Source organism: Entelurus aequoreus, linkage group LG11 (assembly GCF_033978785.1).
Source record: "Entelurus aequoreus isolate RoL-2023_Sb linkage group LG11, RoL_Eaeq_v1.1, whole genome shotgun sequence".
NCBI lineage: Eukaryota > Metazoa > Chordata > Actinopteri > Syngnathiformes > Syngnathidae > Entelurus > Entelurus aequoreus.
In genome coordinates, this window is record NC_084741.1 from 27,448,279 (window position 1) to 27,465,075 (window position 16,797).

Consider the following 16,797-nt stretch of genomic DNA (forward strand, 5'->3'; position numbering starts at 1 on the left):
GGGGACCGGTACTTTTTAGAGGCGGTATAGTACCGAATATGATTCATTAGTATCGCGGTACTATACTAATACCGGTATACCGTACAACAAAAAAGTCGATTCACATGCAAATCGGGATTTTTATTCATCATAATTTTCAAAAATCGATTTTTTAAAATTACAAATAAATACAAAATAAAAAAACAAAGATAATCTATTCTTAAAAAGAGGTTTTTAGGCCATCTTCATGCATTCAAGAGGACCTTTTCTAACCTTTAACCTGTTTTGAAAAAATGTCATAATTATTATCCCAAATAATACATTGCGAGAATCGGTTTGAACTGATAATTGTGTTGTCACTAGTGGTGCAGTGTATGGCCAACTCCGTTTCAAAGTTGGCCTCAAAATGATGCCCTGTAGTCACGCGAGGGGCTTTTGAACAATCATTTAGGATATCTTCTGACCATACTCTCTCTGATTGGTCAAAAGCTCCTCACGTGACTACAGGGCACCATTTTGAGGCCAACTTTGAAACTGTCTCTATACACGGCTCTGACAAGTGGTACACGTACCACAGTTTGAGAGTCACTGCACTAAAGAGAAACTAGCTGTCAGCTCATTCAAGCAAAACGCATTAAAAGTTTTTGACGACAACAATGGAGAGTGTTTAAACATGTTGCTGCTGAGTCTCCTGTGTCTTAATGTCTCCTTTTGCTCTGTTCCAGTGCCAGTACCAGTTTGTTTGCGAGGCCATCTTGCGAGTCTACAAAGAAAAGCGAGGGGCATCTACGACCTCGTCGACCCAAAATCCGAAAACAGCGCCGGAGGAAATTGAGCCTCATAACTTCCACTCAAGCGACTCCCACTGAGGGGGCTGACAAGCACCACAAGAGATTAACCTCTGTCGTGCCTGCGGGGCCCCTAGCACAGTCTGGATGAGAATGATGTAGCGTCCAAAGCACAGCTGGATGTGAGCTATGTAGCCAAGATCAAATAGGACATTTTGAATCTTTACACTGGTCTGCCTTATTAGATTCTGTAACAAGCTTGAAAAGTACAGGAGATGACAAAAAAACAAGATGGAAGCTTCTAAGCTCAGAAATGAACATGTTAAAAGTGTGTAACGCAACAGACAGAAGAGGGGATTGTTCTAATATAAAATGTAGGTTAAATGTGTGTTTTGGTAGAACTACAGAAGATACTGTGTGGGATACTGTGGCGCAGCAGCCACTTTTCATTTAAATTATTCTCATAATAAAATCAACACTAATTTGTACACCTTCCTCTACTCTTGTATTAATGTTACATTAGAAGGAACCCTCTTCTATACTAATCATTATACTGACATCAAGTCTCAGTCCACCGTGTTCTTTGTAGGACTAAAAAGTACCTGCTTAAGTCGATGTCGACACACATGGTTGACTGCTTTTGCTGCCATAAAAATGTTATGCAGGCAAAAGTGGTCGAGCCTTTAAGACCCAAAGGGCTTATTTCTATAAAAAAGGGTTTGTTCTTCAGGAGTGCTCAAAAAAATTTGCTTCGCATCCAAATTGCTATTTTAATTTATTCAGACTCCAAATGTATTCATAATTTTCGTGAATCGGTTTTAATAAATAAATAAAATATTTTTTTTGCAAATTATATTTATTTTTTAAGAATCAACTTCTGGATTAAAATTGTTAAATAATTATTCTTAATATTGATATTGTTGCTTTGATTTTTCTATGACTTTTCAATTCTTTGTCAATTTTTTATCTGAGTATTGTAAAGCTGGGATGGGTTTAGAGTTGAGGTTGACCTCTGTTTTTTTATCAGATTGATTAACATTCTGTAATTTGTGTCAAATTTTTTTAAATACATTTCTAAAAATGAGTTTTTTAGGCAACACTGCGCATCTAATTCGTACGCCAGAAGCCAAGAGGAGCTTTGTAATGTTTTGAAATGTTTTTTATTATAATTTACTGTATATACCAAATATGTTACGAGAATCAGGTTGAATAGATTTAAATCGTCACCCCAAGAATCAATATCAAATCGTGAGGTGCCCAAAAATACCCACTTCTATTGTTTATGTTGGCATGTGTTGCATTGTTTACTTATGTCACGGTTTGGTGAGCGTTGCTTGCAGCATGACCGCAAGGATGCAGAGAATAGCAGGCGGAATGCAGGTAAAACTAATGTAACTGTCACAGGATGCAGGGAACAATTAATACAGCACACAAAGCAACCGTCTACAAACTAAAATGATCCAGCCCTGAAGGAGGGACCCAGGTGGAGCTAAATAGAACTAATTAATGAGAACCAGGTGTGGTGGCAGGACATGAAACAGAAAGTAAATGTGCTCCAAAAACACAGCGACCAAACAGGAAATACTGACAATCCAAGAGCACTAGGACGAGCAGTGATTCTAAACACATACAAACTAGAAATAAGCGCGCTGCACAGGAATTAAAACACCAAACACAGGAAAACACAAACATGGCTAAACTGTCAGTAACAGGCCTGACAGTAGCCCCCTTTCCTATAACGGATGCCAAACGTTGTAAGTTCAACAGAATGTCCAAAACCGAGGGAGAGTGGAGGGAAGAATGGTGGAGAGTCGCCAAACTGCGCCCCCGCCTCAAAGGGCGGTGGGTGGAACACTACTGCAGCTGGCTCAGGTGCTGCTGCTGTTGGCGCAGAGGATGTCCATGGAATGGCCTCTGTTGCGTCCGACGAGGAGGAGGAAGACAAATGCCAGACATGCGCTTTTGTAGTAGAAGATGAGCGTCAGAAAGTGGGCTTCTGGGGCAGGCGAGGACAGCGAGCGCCAGACGTGCGCTTCTGCAGCAGACCCGCTGGAGTTGCAGGTGGCGGCGACTGCAGACCCGCTGGATTTGCGGGTGGCGGTGGCAGACCCGCTGGAGTTGCGGGTGGCGGCGGCGGAAGATCTGCTTGAGACGAGGCTGGTGGCAGCGGCAGATCCGCTGGAGACGAGGCTGCCGGCTGCGGCAGAACTGGAGCATCAGTCGTCTGGATTGTTGGCGTTTGCAGCGCTGGAGCATCAGTCGTCTGTACAGGTGGCGTTTGCAGACTCACTGGTGACAAGGATGGCTGTGTCTGCAGACCCACTGGAGAGGACGGCGGTGTCTGCAGACACACTGTAGATAATGTCGGCATCTCCAGGACAGGATGGAACAGTGTCCACATTGTGAATTAACTCACAAGGGAGCAGAAGGGAGTACTGGTTGTGCAGTCATTGAGGTCAGCCCAGCAGGAAGACATGGTAGGATCGTGTATGACCTTACCGAAGCAGGAAGGCTTGCTGTGCCACCCCAGCTGCACAGCTACTCATAGCCTCTCCACCCCCCTCAACGGACGGATCCCAGACGACAGGGATGGGTGGGCGAGAGCTTCAGGAAAAGCTAGAGAACGCTTCAATGTGGCCATCAGGGCCAAAACCTTGTCAAGCCGCTGTGCCATACAAATCTCTGCGGGATCTCTCACTGGCTGGATCATTTCTGGCACGGTTTGGTGAGCGTTGCTTGCAGCGTGACCCCAAGGATGCAGAGAATAGCAGGCGTAAATGCTGGTAAAACTAATTTAATTGTCAGAGAAAGCAGGGAAGAAACAATTTACAGTCTACAAAGTAAAATGATCCAGCCCTGAAGGAGGGGCCCAGGTGGATGTAAATAGAACTAATTAATAAGAATCAGGTTTGCTGGCAGGACATGGAACAGAAAGTAAAGCTGCTTCAAAACACAGAGACCAAACAGGAAACACTGACAAAACAAGAGCACCAGGAGGGGAAGTGATTCTAAACACAAGTAGAAACTAGAAATACGACTATGACTAAACTGTCAGTAGCAGGCCTGACAACTTAACTTAACCATTATTGCCATAGCGTAAAAACACAGTAGCATAAGCGCAATAAAATGTGCACACAGTGACTTCCTGTTTGGTGCAAAGTAAGCTTCAAAATAAAACATACAGCAAATGATTATACTACAGCAACTAATAATTTGTATTTATTTATGTTTACAATATTAACCACTAGAAAAAACTAATGCACATAATTCACAGACAAGGCCAAATGTTCTAAAACTGGACATTAAACCACGGGAGAAGGATTTCAAGCTGTGGTTCCTTCTTGGCACGATTGCTGGCCGTGACTCCTGCTGGCCAAAGACTGGGCAGCAAGGTATTTGGCAGTGGCGTGCCATCACTAGAGGCAGGGGAGGCACGGCCTCACCTGCCATCATTAAAAGAAAAAAAAAGGGAAAAAAAATAATGAAATTGTTATATGTATCCAGTGATTATACTAAAGTTATTTTCCATTTAACTTTACCAGTTTTAGATTATTTTTATTTTTATTTTCACATTTGCCGTTCAAATACTGAGAAGAGACGGTGCGGTGATCAGCAGCCAGTTGAGGCACTTGTGCCTCACCATGGATTGCGACTCGGCTAACTGCTGGCCTGCTGTGCAGTGAGACTGTATTGCTATATGAATTATATTATACATTTCCATAGTTTAGTTAGCTGAGGTATATAATGTACAGTGTATTTTGTCAACAACTGTATGTGTGTAACTTATTTTTAGTGCTGAGCGATCATAAATCTGCTGCGGAGACACACTGTGTGAGGCTCGTATCATAACCCCGCCTCCTGGTGCCAAGCACCTCCGCCGCAGAATGCACTGCCCGACGGGAGCGCCGCGGCCACACCAACCAAAGCCCACACCCAAACCCTCCACGTGCAAGACCGAATCCACCCAAAAAAAGTCACTTAACAAGAAGCCAAAAAGTGCAAAAACAACAATGCTCGCGCTGCAGGAGCCGCGAACGACTGCAGGGACACAACATTAGGTACACCTGCACTGCAGGTTCATATGTTTTTAAATTTGACTGTGATGATGCAGTCGTGCCTCACCAGACATTAACCTCACCGCACGCCACTGGTATTTGGTATATTGTACTTTCTGTCCCTCACATAATACTGTATCTACCCTGTGGGAAATCAGTACGTATGTATGCCGGAAAATCTGATAACGAATACAACTTACACTCCTTGTGCAAAATACCTGGGGTCACGTCTGAAACATGGGATTGTTCATCGTTACTGCTAAGCAACGTGAATAAAGCATTAAAACGTGCACACCGAGACTTTCTGTTGAGCAAGCTTATGTTGACACCACTCAGCCAGTCTGAGAGGTGTTGACATAAGCGGGTTCCACTGCATGTATGTTAGGTACATTGTGGTGATCTACTGTACAATCGGTGCAATGTTTCTACTTCCCGTGTAGGATGACCGTGCACACTGAAGGGAGGATATTGCACTTTCGTGACCTTCGGTTGAGTTCCTTGGATGTTGGCATTGGATCAACTATGAATATTAATGAACCACATCAGGCTGCTTTGACAAAGTGTTAGGAAGAGGCCATGATGTTGCGTCATATAACATAAAATGCAGTTGTGTGGATTTTGTGTTTACACTAAACACAACCAGGCCTACAGCAATATTTCATATTCAGTTTGACAACAATAAAGTAGTATTTGATGCCATTGTGGAAAGTTCTGGATAGTTCCTGTGTAACTTTAATTCCAAATAGCAGAACAACAAACTTCTCCCCGTACACAACAGAGACACAAATGGTTTGGTAGATAACACATATTTTAGGAATCTGCTGCTTCCTTAAAGGCCTACTGAAACCCACTACTACCGACCACGCAGTCTGATAGTTTATATATCAATGATGAAATCTTAACATTGCAACACATGACATTACGGCCGGGTTAACTTATAAAGTGCAATTTTAAATTTCCCGGGAAATATCCGACTGAAAACGTCTCGGTATGATGACGTTTGCTCGTGACGTCACGGATTGTAGCAGACATTTTGGAACAGCACGGTGGCCAGCTTAAGTCGTCGGTTTTCATCGCAAAATTCCGCAGTATTCTGGACCTGGATCTGTGTTGGTGAATCTTTTGCAATTTGTTTAATGAACAATGGAGACAGCAAAGAAGAAAGCTGTAGGTGGGATCGGTGTATTAGTGGCTGGCTACAGCAACACAACGCCGTCCGCCGCCGCTCCGCTGTCCTCACCGGTGTCCTCACCGGTGTCTGGGTTGACTTCCTCTGTCTCCGGGCCGCCGACCGCACCGTTGATCGTGGTGAAGTCCTCCGTCGTGCCGTCGATCGCTGGAACGCAGGTGAGCACGGGTGGTGATGAGCAGTGTAGGGACTAACACGTTACTAAGTAACGCGTTACTGTAACACCGTTAGTTTCGGCGGTAACTAGTAATCTAACGCATTATTTTTTTATATACAGTAACTCAGTTACCGTTACTGCGTTATTTTACGTTATTTGTATGTAGTATCGGCTAGAAACTGAAGATCTGAGTGTGTTTTATTGGAGCGCTCCGGTGGAAAAGAAGAGGCGTGCTTTCTGTGGGTGGGGGAAAGCACGCCTCCCCGCAGGAGAAAATGAAAAATGTTTCCTTTTCATTTATTTTTCAAATTTTGGTAGCTGATAAGGTCTTTCAAATATTATTTCAAATGGTCTGAGTCTTGTTGTACTTGTAATGTTCATGTACTGTACATTTTTACTAAATCTATACATTGTTCATGGACGTTTTGTTTTTTCCATACATTTCTTTAATCTGTTTTTATTTTATTCCCGTTTGTCCTTTTCACTAATCCTGCGCTTTGTGGATGATAAGCACAGTGATTTTTTTTTATATCAATGTGGAATAATGATTCTATATTCTTGATCAATTGATTCACAAAATAAGGTCCATTGTCACTGTATAGATTTAGTTATATCATATCTTGATATTATCTCTTTGCATAATGCTTTTGCTACTGTTAGTGCATCTGCTTTTCCTTTAGGAAATATTTCTACCCTTTTTGAAAATGCATCTACTATGACCAGACAATAATGTTCTCCTTCACACTTATTTAGTTTAATTAAATTGTATGCCAAGATGTCGTATACAATTTTTTTTTTTATACGAATTAAACTATAGGAAGTGTAGTACTTCTGTATGACAATATTCATATCCCTCCTGTTGAGCCATGAGTTCAACCTTGGCTCAATATTGCTGCTCACTTATACCGATTTTTCTTTGTAAGATTGGTTTATTGTCTGGACATACATAGATGTCTTCTTTGGTCATCATCATCCTCATCATTTCTTTTTATTCCTTTCATGAAAATGCATGTATACAAGCCATATACAATTGACACTTTCATTGTTTTCTTTTTTTATACATTTCCATGATCAGAAAGGAATAGATGGAAGAATACTATTCTTATATTTATCTGACTTTTTTAACAGAAATTATTTTAGATGACTTTATCACTGTTACCTCAACCAACACCCTAACTCCAAAATACTTTTAATTTTTGTTTAAGCATTTTCAAAATGACACGTCCAATCAAAATCAGTTTGATATAATTACAGTTGTCTCTCTGTGCAACTCTCCCTAAATTCAAAAATATTCTTGCAGCTTTTTAAGTCTTTCTTTAGAGAATTCCATACTTTCACACCAGCAACAGACAAGCACAATTGCTTCTAATTTATTGGCACTCTTGGATGTTTAAAATCATACGGCCTTCTGTGGTTCTCATCTTCAGACGTGAAACACAAGTAACTTTTGTAAGTCCTTCGGAAGAACTTTATTTCTAGCTTTGAACATCACTTATAGAGTATGCAATTCTACCATGTCTTTTAGTTTTAATAATCCTGACCCAATGAAGAGTGCATTTGTGTGGTCTCTATATCCTACTGTACAAATTATACGAATTGCTCTTTTCTGCGAAAGAAATAAAGGCATTATGTTGCTGTGATATGTATTTCCCCATATTTCTGCACAATAATTGAAATAAGATAGAATAATTGAGCAATATTACATTCTCATTGTATTATTTAACCTTGTTCAAAATAAATAAGCTTTTAGATACCTTATTTTTCACATGCAATATATGAGCTTTCCATGTCAACTTTTCATCTAAACTGACCCCAAGAAATCTGATTTCAGACAACTTCTCAATTTTCACATTGTTTATGGATAAACTAACTTCTATCTTTCTTTTATTACTGAATACTATAAATTGAGTCTTTTCCAAGTTTAAAGATAATTTATTTACATCAAACCATAATTTTTGTTTAACCATTTCCTCTTCAATATTATCAGCTAAGATTTTCAAGTAATCTCACTAAGAAACATTGACTGCATAACCCTATTTTCCCTTTTCCAGACATCCCCTGATTGATCATTAGCTCTTGGTATTTCGTTTGCTAAGCTAGGTCCTACATTTACAAAGAATTGATTTAATTCATTGACAATTTCATCTTTGTTTTCAATTAACATATTATCTTTAAATATCTAGGTAATTCTGTTTGCCTTGTCCTATTCCCTATTGCTTTATTCAAAATATTCTATGTAGCCTTTATGTTATTTTTTATTTTTATACAACCTTCTTCTGTAATATTCCCTTTTTGCTTGTCTCAATATATTGGTCAACTTGTTTTTGTAGTTCTTATGGCGTAGTGGGTAGAGCGGCCTTGCCAGAAACCTGAGGGTTGCAGGTTCGCTCCCCGCCTCTTACCATCCAAAAATCGCTGCCGTTGTGTCCTTGGGCAGGACACTTCACCCTTGCCCCCGGTGCCGCTCACACCGGAGAATGAATGATGAATGAATGAGTTGTAAAAATGAATGATGGGTTCTCACTTCTCTGTGAAGCGCTTTGAGTGTCTAGAAAAGCGCTATATAAATCTAATCCATTATTATTATTATTATTATAACGTTTTTCAGCATTCTCTGTTCTCGATTTGATAAACTCCTTATAAAGTCTATTTTTCTTTTTACATGCATTTTTCAAACTGTTTATCATCCAATATGCATTATTTTGCCTTTGTTTAGATGTGCATGGAACCTCAGGACAATGCTTGTTTTTGCTGTTTTGTCAGCAAACGCTTTTCCTATTGATACTGTGTCTGTTCCTTTGGTGTGTGCTGCACATTTGCATATTGCTATTTTAGCTGGTAGCTGTACTGCTTCTATTCTTTCTTTTTCTCTCTCTTTTTGATACAAATTAAACTTTATCATTCCTATATTTTGGCTATATTTATATATATTGTGACCTTTTGATCTTTCATTACTTTACATGCTTCTATTAATGCTTCTAGTTTTGCCGCTTGCATTCAGCAATTTGATGGTCATTTGATAGCATTCAAAACTTTCGTTACTGTAACAATCGCACATTCTGTTCTATTTTTATTTCACAGAATGCTGCTTTAGCTTCTGAATTCCACTCTACAGATGATTACATTTGTTCATTAATTTACTTAAAGGAGTTACTATTTCATCATAATTTGGTATACAACTTCTACAATGATTCGTTATCCTAAAAATTACCTAAATTGCTTCTTTGTTTGTGGTTTTTGTACTTGTCGTACTTTGTTTTTCTATTTTCCACAATAGTGCGTCCATCTCTGTTTAGAGAACGTCCTAGATCCTTTACTTCTCTTTTGCATAATTGGACTTTTATTTTGCTTATTTTGTGTCTTTCACTATGTAGATTATGTAATAACGCTAATGTTATTTTTCTCCTAATTCAAATGTTATACATCTTACTTTATGTATTTTTTAAGTAACGTTTTAAACTCACTTAACTGTCTATACGCCACTTAATCTATACTTTTACACTCTGAATTTACATTCTTCCCATTGTTTATATTTCTTATTTGCAATTATTATTCACCAATATTCAAAGCAAACAGTTGTCTATCGCTAGCTGATAGTTTTCCTGATTGCCATACCTCCTTATTTATTCTATGTTATGTCATCATTTTATCTTAGCTCAACACTCAGATGTATGGTATACTACAAATGTCTGAAACATAATCCAACCTAAGAATGTTATACTACACTTCAAAGTTAAACCTACTTTTTACTTTAAACTCACATGTAATAAATTCATTTTCACACCTCCCCCAATTCACCACGCACACACACACACACACACACACACACACACACACACACACACACACACACACACACACGCACACACACACACAAGGTGGTGTGTGGGTGCGTGACTGCACTCTTAAGGGCAAAGGTCAGCAACACTTGAGCTTTTCTTTTTATTTTTTATTTTTTTCCTTTTTTCTTCTCCTCTTTCCTCAGTTAATGAACATGTAACCCACTTTATCCTGCTATACATATCAACTCTTATTATAGTTATTAATCTAGGTTTTTATTTGTTCCATTATTTAATTATACACATATATATTTGTATATATAAAAGCGCTTCTTTATATATCCAAACATACATGCATATCTTCAGTCTACCTTTTCTTCATCTCTCATTTCAATACCCCCCATTATCTCTGTTTCGCATTAGTTTATTCCATCCATCCATCCATCCATTTTCTATCTCAGCTACAATCGGGCGGAAGGCGGGGTACACCCTGGACAAGTCGCCACCTCATCGCAGGGCCAACACAGATAGACAGACAACATTCACACTCACATTCACACACAAAAGCCAATTTAGTGTTGCCAATCAACCTATCCCCAGGTGCATGTCTTTGGAGGTGGGAGGAAGCCGGAGTACCCGGAGGGAACCCACGCAGTCACGGGGAGAACATGCAAACTCCACACAGAAAGATCCCGAGCCCGGGATTGAACTCACGACTACTCAGGACCTTCGTATTGTGAGGCAGACGCACTAACCCCTCTGCCTAGGATTTACAGGGTTTGTAATAGTTCACGGATATTTCAAATTGTATTGTGGGACTCCGACACCCTAGACGTTCCTTTCTCTCTCAATTGAAACGTACTCCCTGCTCTCTGCGTTCCTTCCTCTTGTCCTCGGACTCCGTCAGCTTTTCAAATTCCAGCCAAAATGAAGAAAACAGCTTCCTCAATCAGGAGTTGGTGGCCATTCTTCTGGTTTCACTCACTCCAGCTGGAATCGTCAAAACGTATTGGATCCGGCTCGAAGGACCAATTAGATGTTAGGTTCAAACACCGATGACATCTATTAAACAAGACAAAAGACAAGGAATCAAACAGAGACAGAATTAAATTTGGACTCAATATTGAGGAGAGACATGGCCACTGTACTTTCTGTACAGTCCTGCACCACGCTCTGACGAAGAAGGTTTTCGTCCTCTGTTTTATTTAGATGTTCAATGTTTACGCAACAACACCTGTCTCAACAGGAATGGGTAGTATGTAAACAGTCCTTGTTTTCGGTCACATTAGAAGACAAAAGAAGAAGATCCCTTGGGCTTGTCGTGGATTCAGCTTTGGCAGGTTTTGGAGGACAATGGATGACTCCTCCCGTCTGATTCCATCGTACACAGCGGAATTTTCCGAGCGTTTGCCTTGGTGCCACAAAGACAGCTTCTTGTCTGTTCAATGGAAACTCACAATGGAAAGTTTTTTGATAATTTAAATACAATTTTTCTGACATTTAACCTAACAGCTAACAATGTATCTAAGATCTTTGAGGACTGTGGCAGCAGTGATATTGTTCTGTAGTTCGAGTACTCGTGTTTGTTTCCTCCTTAGTAAAATAGTCTTACTTTAACCAATTTCCTATGATCTGGAACTATCCCTTTCACGCATGATAAATTACAAATGAGCAATGGTTCAATAACTAAATCTATGATGCTCTTTATAAATGTCATATTCATGTCTCCATAATCGTTTGAGGTCTTTTTTGGACACTGCTTCACAGTTTCTAATATTTCAATCTTGTCTATATTATAGTTTCTTTAATTTTATTATCAACTTTAATTTTGGGTATTTGTTTAGCCAAAGTAGGGCCGATGTTTACAAAAACTATTAAAATCATCTACTACATCATCTTTGTCGTAAACATCTTTATTATCTTTCTTGAAATGATTTGGAATTTTAAGTTGAGCTTCTTTTTTTTTGGAACCTTGCTAATTATTCCCCATGTACCTTTTATGTTTTTTTGTCTAGCAATTGATTATAGTTGTCACGACCTATTGGTGAGGCCATTCTTTGTTTAGTTTTTGGCTTCACATCTTGTTTTGAGCTTTTATTTTGTTTGCACTTCCTGTTCTGTTTCTATTGTTCCTACAGTATTTTGACACTACTCTTACCTTCATAAGTGAAGTGAAGTGAATTATATTTATATAGCGCTTTTCTCTCGTGACTCAAAGCGCTTTTACATAGTGAAATAATAATAATAATAAGCCTGATGTTTGTTGGGTTGTTGGTTGTTTCACTGCCATATTTCTGCCATACCTGTTCAAGTTGCTGTTTTCTTTGCCTGCTCTGGTTCCTTAGCCTGTGTAGATTTGTTTGCCTGACTTGTCAAGTGAGTTTTTTATTTTGCCCTTTTGACCTTATACCAGTTTTTGTTCAGTGGCTTAGCTCCCTTTTTTGTATCTTGTTTTTCACGTCCCTTTTTGTTAATCATTTGGACTTTGAGGTTTTTTTTAGTCTCCGCTTTGGGGTCCAAATACATGGCAATTATTTTCTATGTTTTGTCAAAAAAATCCATTTGGTTTTATATTTGTTTGTACGTCTCTTCTGAGTCTTTTGTCCTTAATTCAAAAAATGTTTTATACAAATGATTTTTTCTCTTTTCAAGCATTTTGTATCCCATTTGTCATCCAAGGTTCGTTAATTAATTTTTTTCCGCCATTGCCATTTTTTTTACAGATCTTGTCATACAGATTAATCAATATTTTCATAAATGAGTTGTATTCATAATTCACATCATCTTTGTACACTTAATCCCATTTTGGTTTCTTTGGGTCTTCTCTCAAAGCGTTCAAGGCTTCAATTGGTCTATTTCTTATAAATATTTCTGGTGAGTCTTGCACTACAGTAACACATTGGTTCTCATAAACACAAAATACAGGAAGATGATCACTCATATCAACTCAGTTGTTCATCTGTGACATTCAATTTATACACGGAGAAGAAGACAAACACAAACGACCAAAGACAGTGTCTGCAGGGAGACTTTTCCTTGTTAACCCTTCGTGTGTATCATGATTAATTCTTCATATGAACGGGAAGTTATGGACAGCCTATCAGTCGTCATCAAAGTAAGAGCAGACATTGTACAGTAAGCTATTGTTTTATTATGTTTGTAGTTTGTATTTTTTTTGTTTAGCACTTAGCAATACTGCTACATTCATGAAGGAACTCTCCTGAAGGAATCAATAAAGTACTATCTATGTTATGGTATGCAGGGTGAGGTGACGGCAACTGACACCAGAGGGCAGTAATGTTCAATAATTTATTATATATATAGTCCAAATATATTTATAATCAAACAATACTAAATATATGAACTAAGGAAATGGAGTGTGTATGGTGTAAGACTATGTGTAGAATTTAACTGGAGGGTTTTACCGTAAGTGTTGGAGGTGCGTGTTGAGAGGAGTCAGGCAAGGGCAAGGCAGGCAGGGTTGTCCAGGGGCGGAAGCGGGGTGGAGAGACAGGAGAGAGAGTCGTCGTAGTCCGGGGAAAGCAAGGAGTCGAGGATCAGGAAGCGCGAGGGAGGCAGTCACAGTCCAGAGGGAGATCCAGGGAAAAGTGAGACGCACAGCTCACTTTCAAGGCGACGGAGGGTACTGCGGGGACGACACAAGAAAACACGCACTGAAAACAGGGAGGAGCAAAACACAGAGAGAGCAGGATTATATCAAGCAAGACGTGGCTTACTGTACGCGAACAGAAGACTATATTCCGGCGCCGGCATGCCAGGTTGTCCAAGCTTATGAAGGAAGCTCCTTCATTACAGGCAGGTGTGCTGATTGCGGGTAAATGATTGCAGCTGGCGGCTGCTGCAGGGAGGAGACGCGCGCGGTGCGTCCCTGGATGTGCGCGGCCATGGGCGTGTCCTGAGGTGCGACAAGAGCGCAAGGATGAGGGCGCATTCCAATGCGCCCCCCTCCTCTTGGACAGCTCCCAGATGTCCTCTAGCTGGAACCACAAGAAAGACGGGAACAGAAGTCAAGGGAGGGCGTCGAGGCGAACTGGAGGTGGGTCGCCGGCCCAAGTGTCCCTGAATCCACCGAGGACAAGTCTGGTGGCGAGTAGAATGCCGCAGGGGCCGGCGAGGCGGGCAACCAAGGAACGGCCACCATCTTGGCCGTCGAGAAGGCGGACACGAGTGGCGTCATGGTGCGTCTCGCCGGAAACGAGGAGGTGACATTGGAGGCGAAGAGGATGACGTCGGAGGCGTGGAAGCAGCAGCAGACGTCTTCTGAGGCGTGGAAGCAGCAGCGGACGTCGTCTAAAGCGTGGAAGCAGCAGACGTCATCAAAGCCGGAGACGAGGAGGGCAGCTGAGGAGCTGGCCGAGGTGCTGAAGCCAGTGATGCTGGCCGAGGTGCAGAGGTCGGCGCTGCCGGCCGAGGTGCAGAGGTCGGCGCTGCCGGCCGAGGTGCAGAGGTCGGCGCTGCCGGCCGAGGTGCAGAGGTCGGCGCTGCCGGCCGAGATGCAGGGGTCGGCGCTGCCGGCCGAGATGCAGGGGTCGGCGCTGCCGGCCGAGGTGCAGGGGTCGGCGCTGCCGGCCGAGGTGCAGGGGACGGCGCTGCCGGCCGAGGTGCAGGGGACGGCGCTGCCGGCCGAGGTGCAGGGGTCGGCGCTGCCGGCCGAGGTGCAGGGGTCGGCGCTGCCGGCCGAGGTGCAGGGGTCGGCGCTGCTGGCCGAGAGGCAGAGGTCGGCGCTGCTAGCCGAGGGGTAGAGGTCAGGGCCAGCCTGGGAGCTGGTGGAGACGCGGGGGCCAGCCTGGGAGCTGGTGGACATGCGGGGGACAGCCTGGGAGCTGGTGGACATGCGGGGGACAGCCTGGGAGCTGGTGGAGATGCGGGTGTCAGCCTGGAAGCTGGTGAAGACACAGTGGCTAGCCTGGGGACTGGTGCTAGCTTGGAGGCTAGCCTGGGGACTGGTGCTAACTCGGAGGCTAGCCCGGGGACTGGTGCTACCTCGGAGGCTAGCCAGGGGACTGGTGCTAGCTCTGGGGCTAGCCAGGGGAATGGTGGCTGCGGCTGGGAAAAGCAGAAGACAGGGGGTATTTGTCTGGCAGGTGGTAGCCTGTCTGGGTGCAACTGTGCTACCACATCAGCACAGCCACCAGTACTAAAATGGAAGAGGGATGGTATTGGTCTGGCAGGGGGTAGCCTGGCTGGATTCAGCTGTGCCACCACATCAGCACAGCCACCAGTACTTCCCCCCCCCCCTCCGAAGGCGGATGCCAGACGCTTGCAGCTGACTGAGGGACAGTCACTAAGGGTGGGAGGTGGGTGGCCAGGAGGCGGGTAAATTCCTCCTGCCCCGTATTGAAGTTAAACAGTCCCTTGAAAGAGTGTTGAGGAGGGCTAGACAAATTGTCCAGGGTGGAGGTAAAAGAAAAAGACATCCTGAGAGGGGCAAGCATAAATGTGTTCTTCTTTTTATTACTGGGGGCGGGGCTGAAGTCACTGGGGGCGGAGTTAAGGAAAACTGTGCCGTCAGGTCCTTATATATAGTTTGGCCGGAATGTACTGTTATGGTATGCAGGGGGAGGTGACGGCAACTGACACCAGAGGGTTGTAATGTTCAATAATTGATTATATATGTAACCCTTGAAGCTTGCTTCCCCTATCCCGGGTCTGTCTAGTCCTCGGTCACCCTATGAAGTCTCTGCGTTGTGTATTGTATTTTTGTGTGCGTGGGAAGACGGCGAGAAAGACCAGGCAAGGAAGCATAGGATCTGGGTGGAGTCGTCTTTAACTCAAATCTTTGTTGTGTACTAGGCAAAGGGAAGGAGGCAACACCAGGGCAGAACTGCGGTTTAGAAGGTTTATTGAAACCTTTGATGAATGTGTGGGGTGTGTATGCTACCACTAGTGAATGACTGCGGACGATGTGTGGAATTAACAATGTGGAATTTACCAGAGGATGTTGTCGGTGCGTGTTGGATGTATCTTTCGTCAAATCCAAGGGGGAAGGCGAAGAGGCAGTCAGCAGGAAGGCAAGCAGTCGGGGGCTGGAGAGAGGTCACGATGTCAGGGTCCAAGCAGTGGTCGAGGATCGGGGAAGGCAAGTAAAGATCCGGGAGGAGGTCGTGAGGCAAGACACGATCAAAGACACTGTGGAAAACACAAAAGACATCAAATCGGAATCGAGGGAGAGCACAAGAAGGCGAGCAAGGAACAAGGGAGGGGTGCCAGACGTGATGCTTACTTAGGGAAGATTGGCTACGTTCTGGCGAAGGTCTCCTGGCTTTGCTGGTCTTTTATGCTGCTCCCTCTCGTCAAGTGCAGGTGTGCTGAAGAGTGATTGTTTGCAGCCTTGTCGCTGTGTGGGCGTGCTGCTCCCAGCACGAGCAGGGGCATGTCCGGGCAAGCAGCCAGAGGAGGAATCTTGACACTCAGTTGCAGGAGCAACACGGGTTCGAGTCCGCGTCGTGACAGTACCCCCCCCCCCCCCCCCCCCTTAGGCGAGGCACCCGACGAGCGCCGGGGAGCATCAGGATTGGCACGGTAGAAATCCTCTAGAAGTGAGGGATCGGCAAGATAGGAGGCCGGCACCCAAGATCTGTCTTCTGGCCCATATCCCTCCCAGTCGACCAGATATACGAGCCCCCTACCCTGTCGACGGACCCTGAGGATCTCTTTAACCGTCCAAACCTGATCTCCATTTTCTAGGAACCTAGCGGGAGGGGGTGCAGGGACAGGAGGAGACAGAGCGCTCTCCGCTACCGGGTTTATCTGTGATACATGGACTACCGAGTGTCTCTTGACCGAGGGTGGAAGAGCTAGCTTGACAGATACGGGGTTGATGATTGAG

At 43.1% G+C, this 16,797-nt stretch overlaps 1 protein-coding gene across 5 annotated transcripts in view; it reads left to right on the forward strand.

The window, feature by feature from the left end:
• The window catches only part of ptpn3 (protein tyrosine phosphatase non-receptor type 3), a 73,092-nt gene extending 71,731 nt beyond the window's left edge, over positions 1 to 1,361 (forward strand). For 3 of the 5 annotated variants that reach the window (XM_062062856.1, XM_062062858.1, XM_062062857.1), the window contains one exon: positions 705 to 1,360. In XM_062062856.1, coding sequence (XP_061918840.1) covers positions 705 to 848 — 144 coding nt within the window. In that variant the 3' untranslated portion in view covers positions 849 to 1,360. Of the gene's footprint in view, positions 1 to 704 lie in introns of all 5 variants that reach the window. The other 2 variants (XM_062062859.1, XM_062062860.1) reach the window with 1 other exon arrangement.
• Positions 1,362 to 16,797: the final 15,436 nt, after the last annotated feature.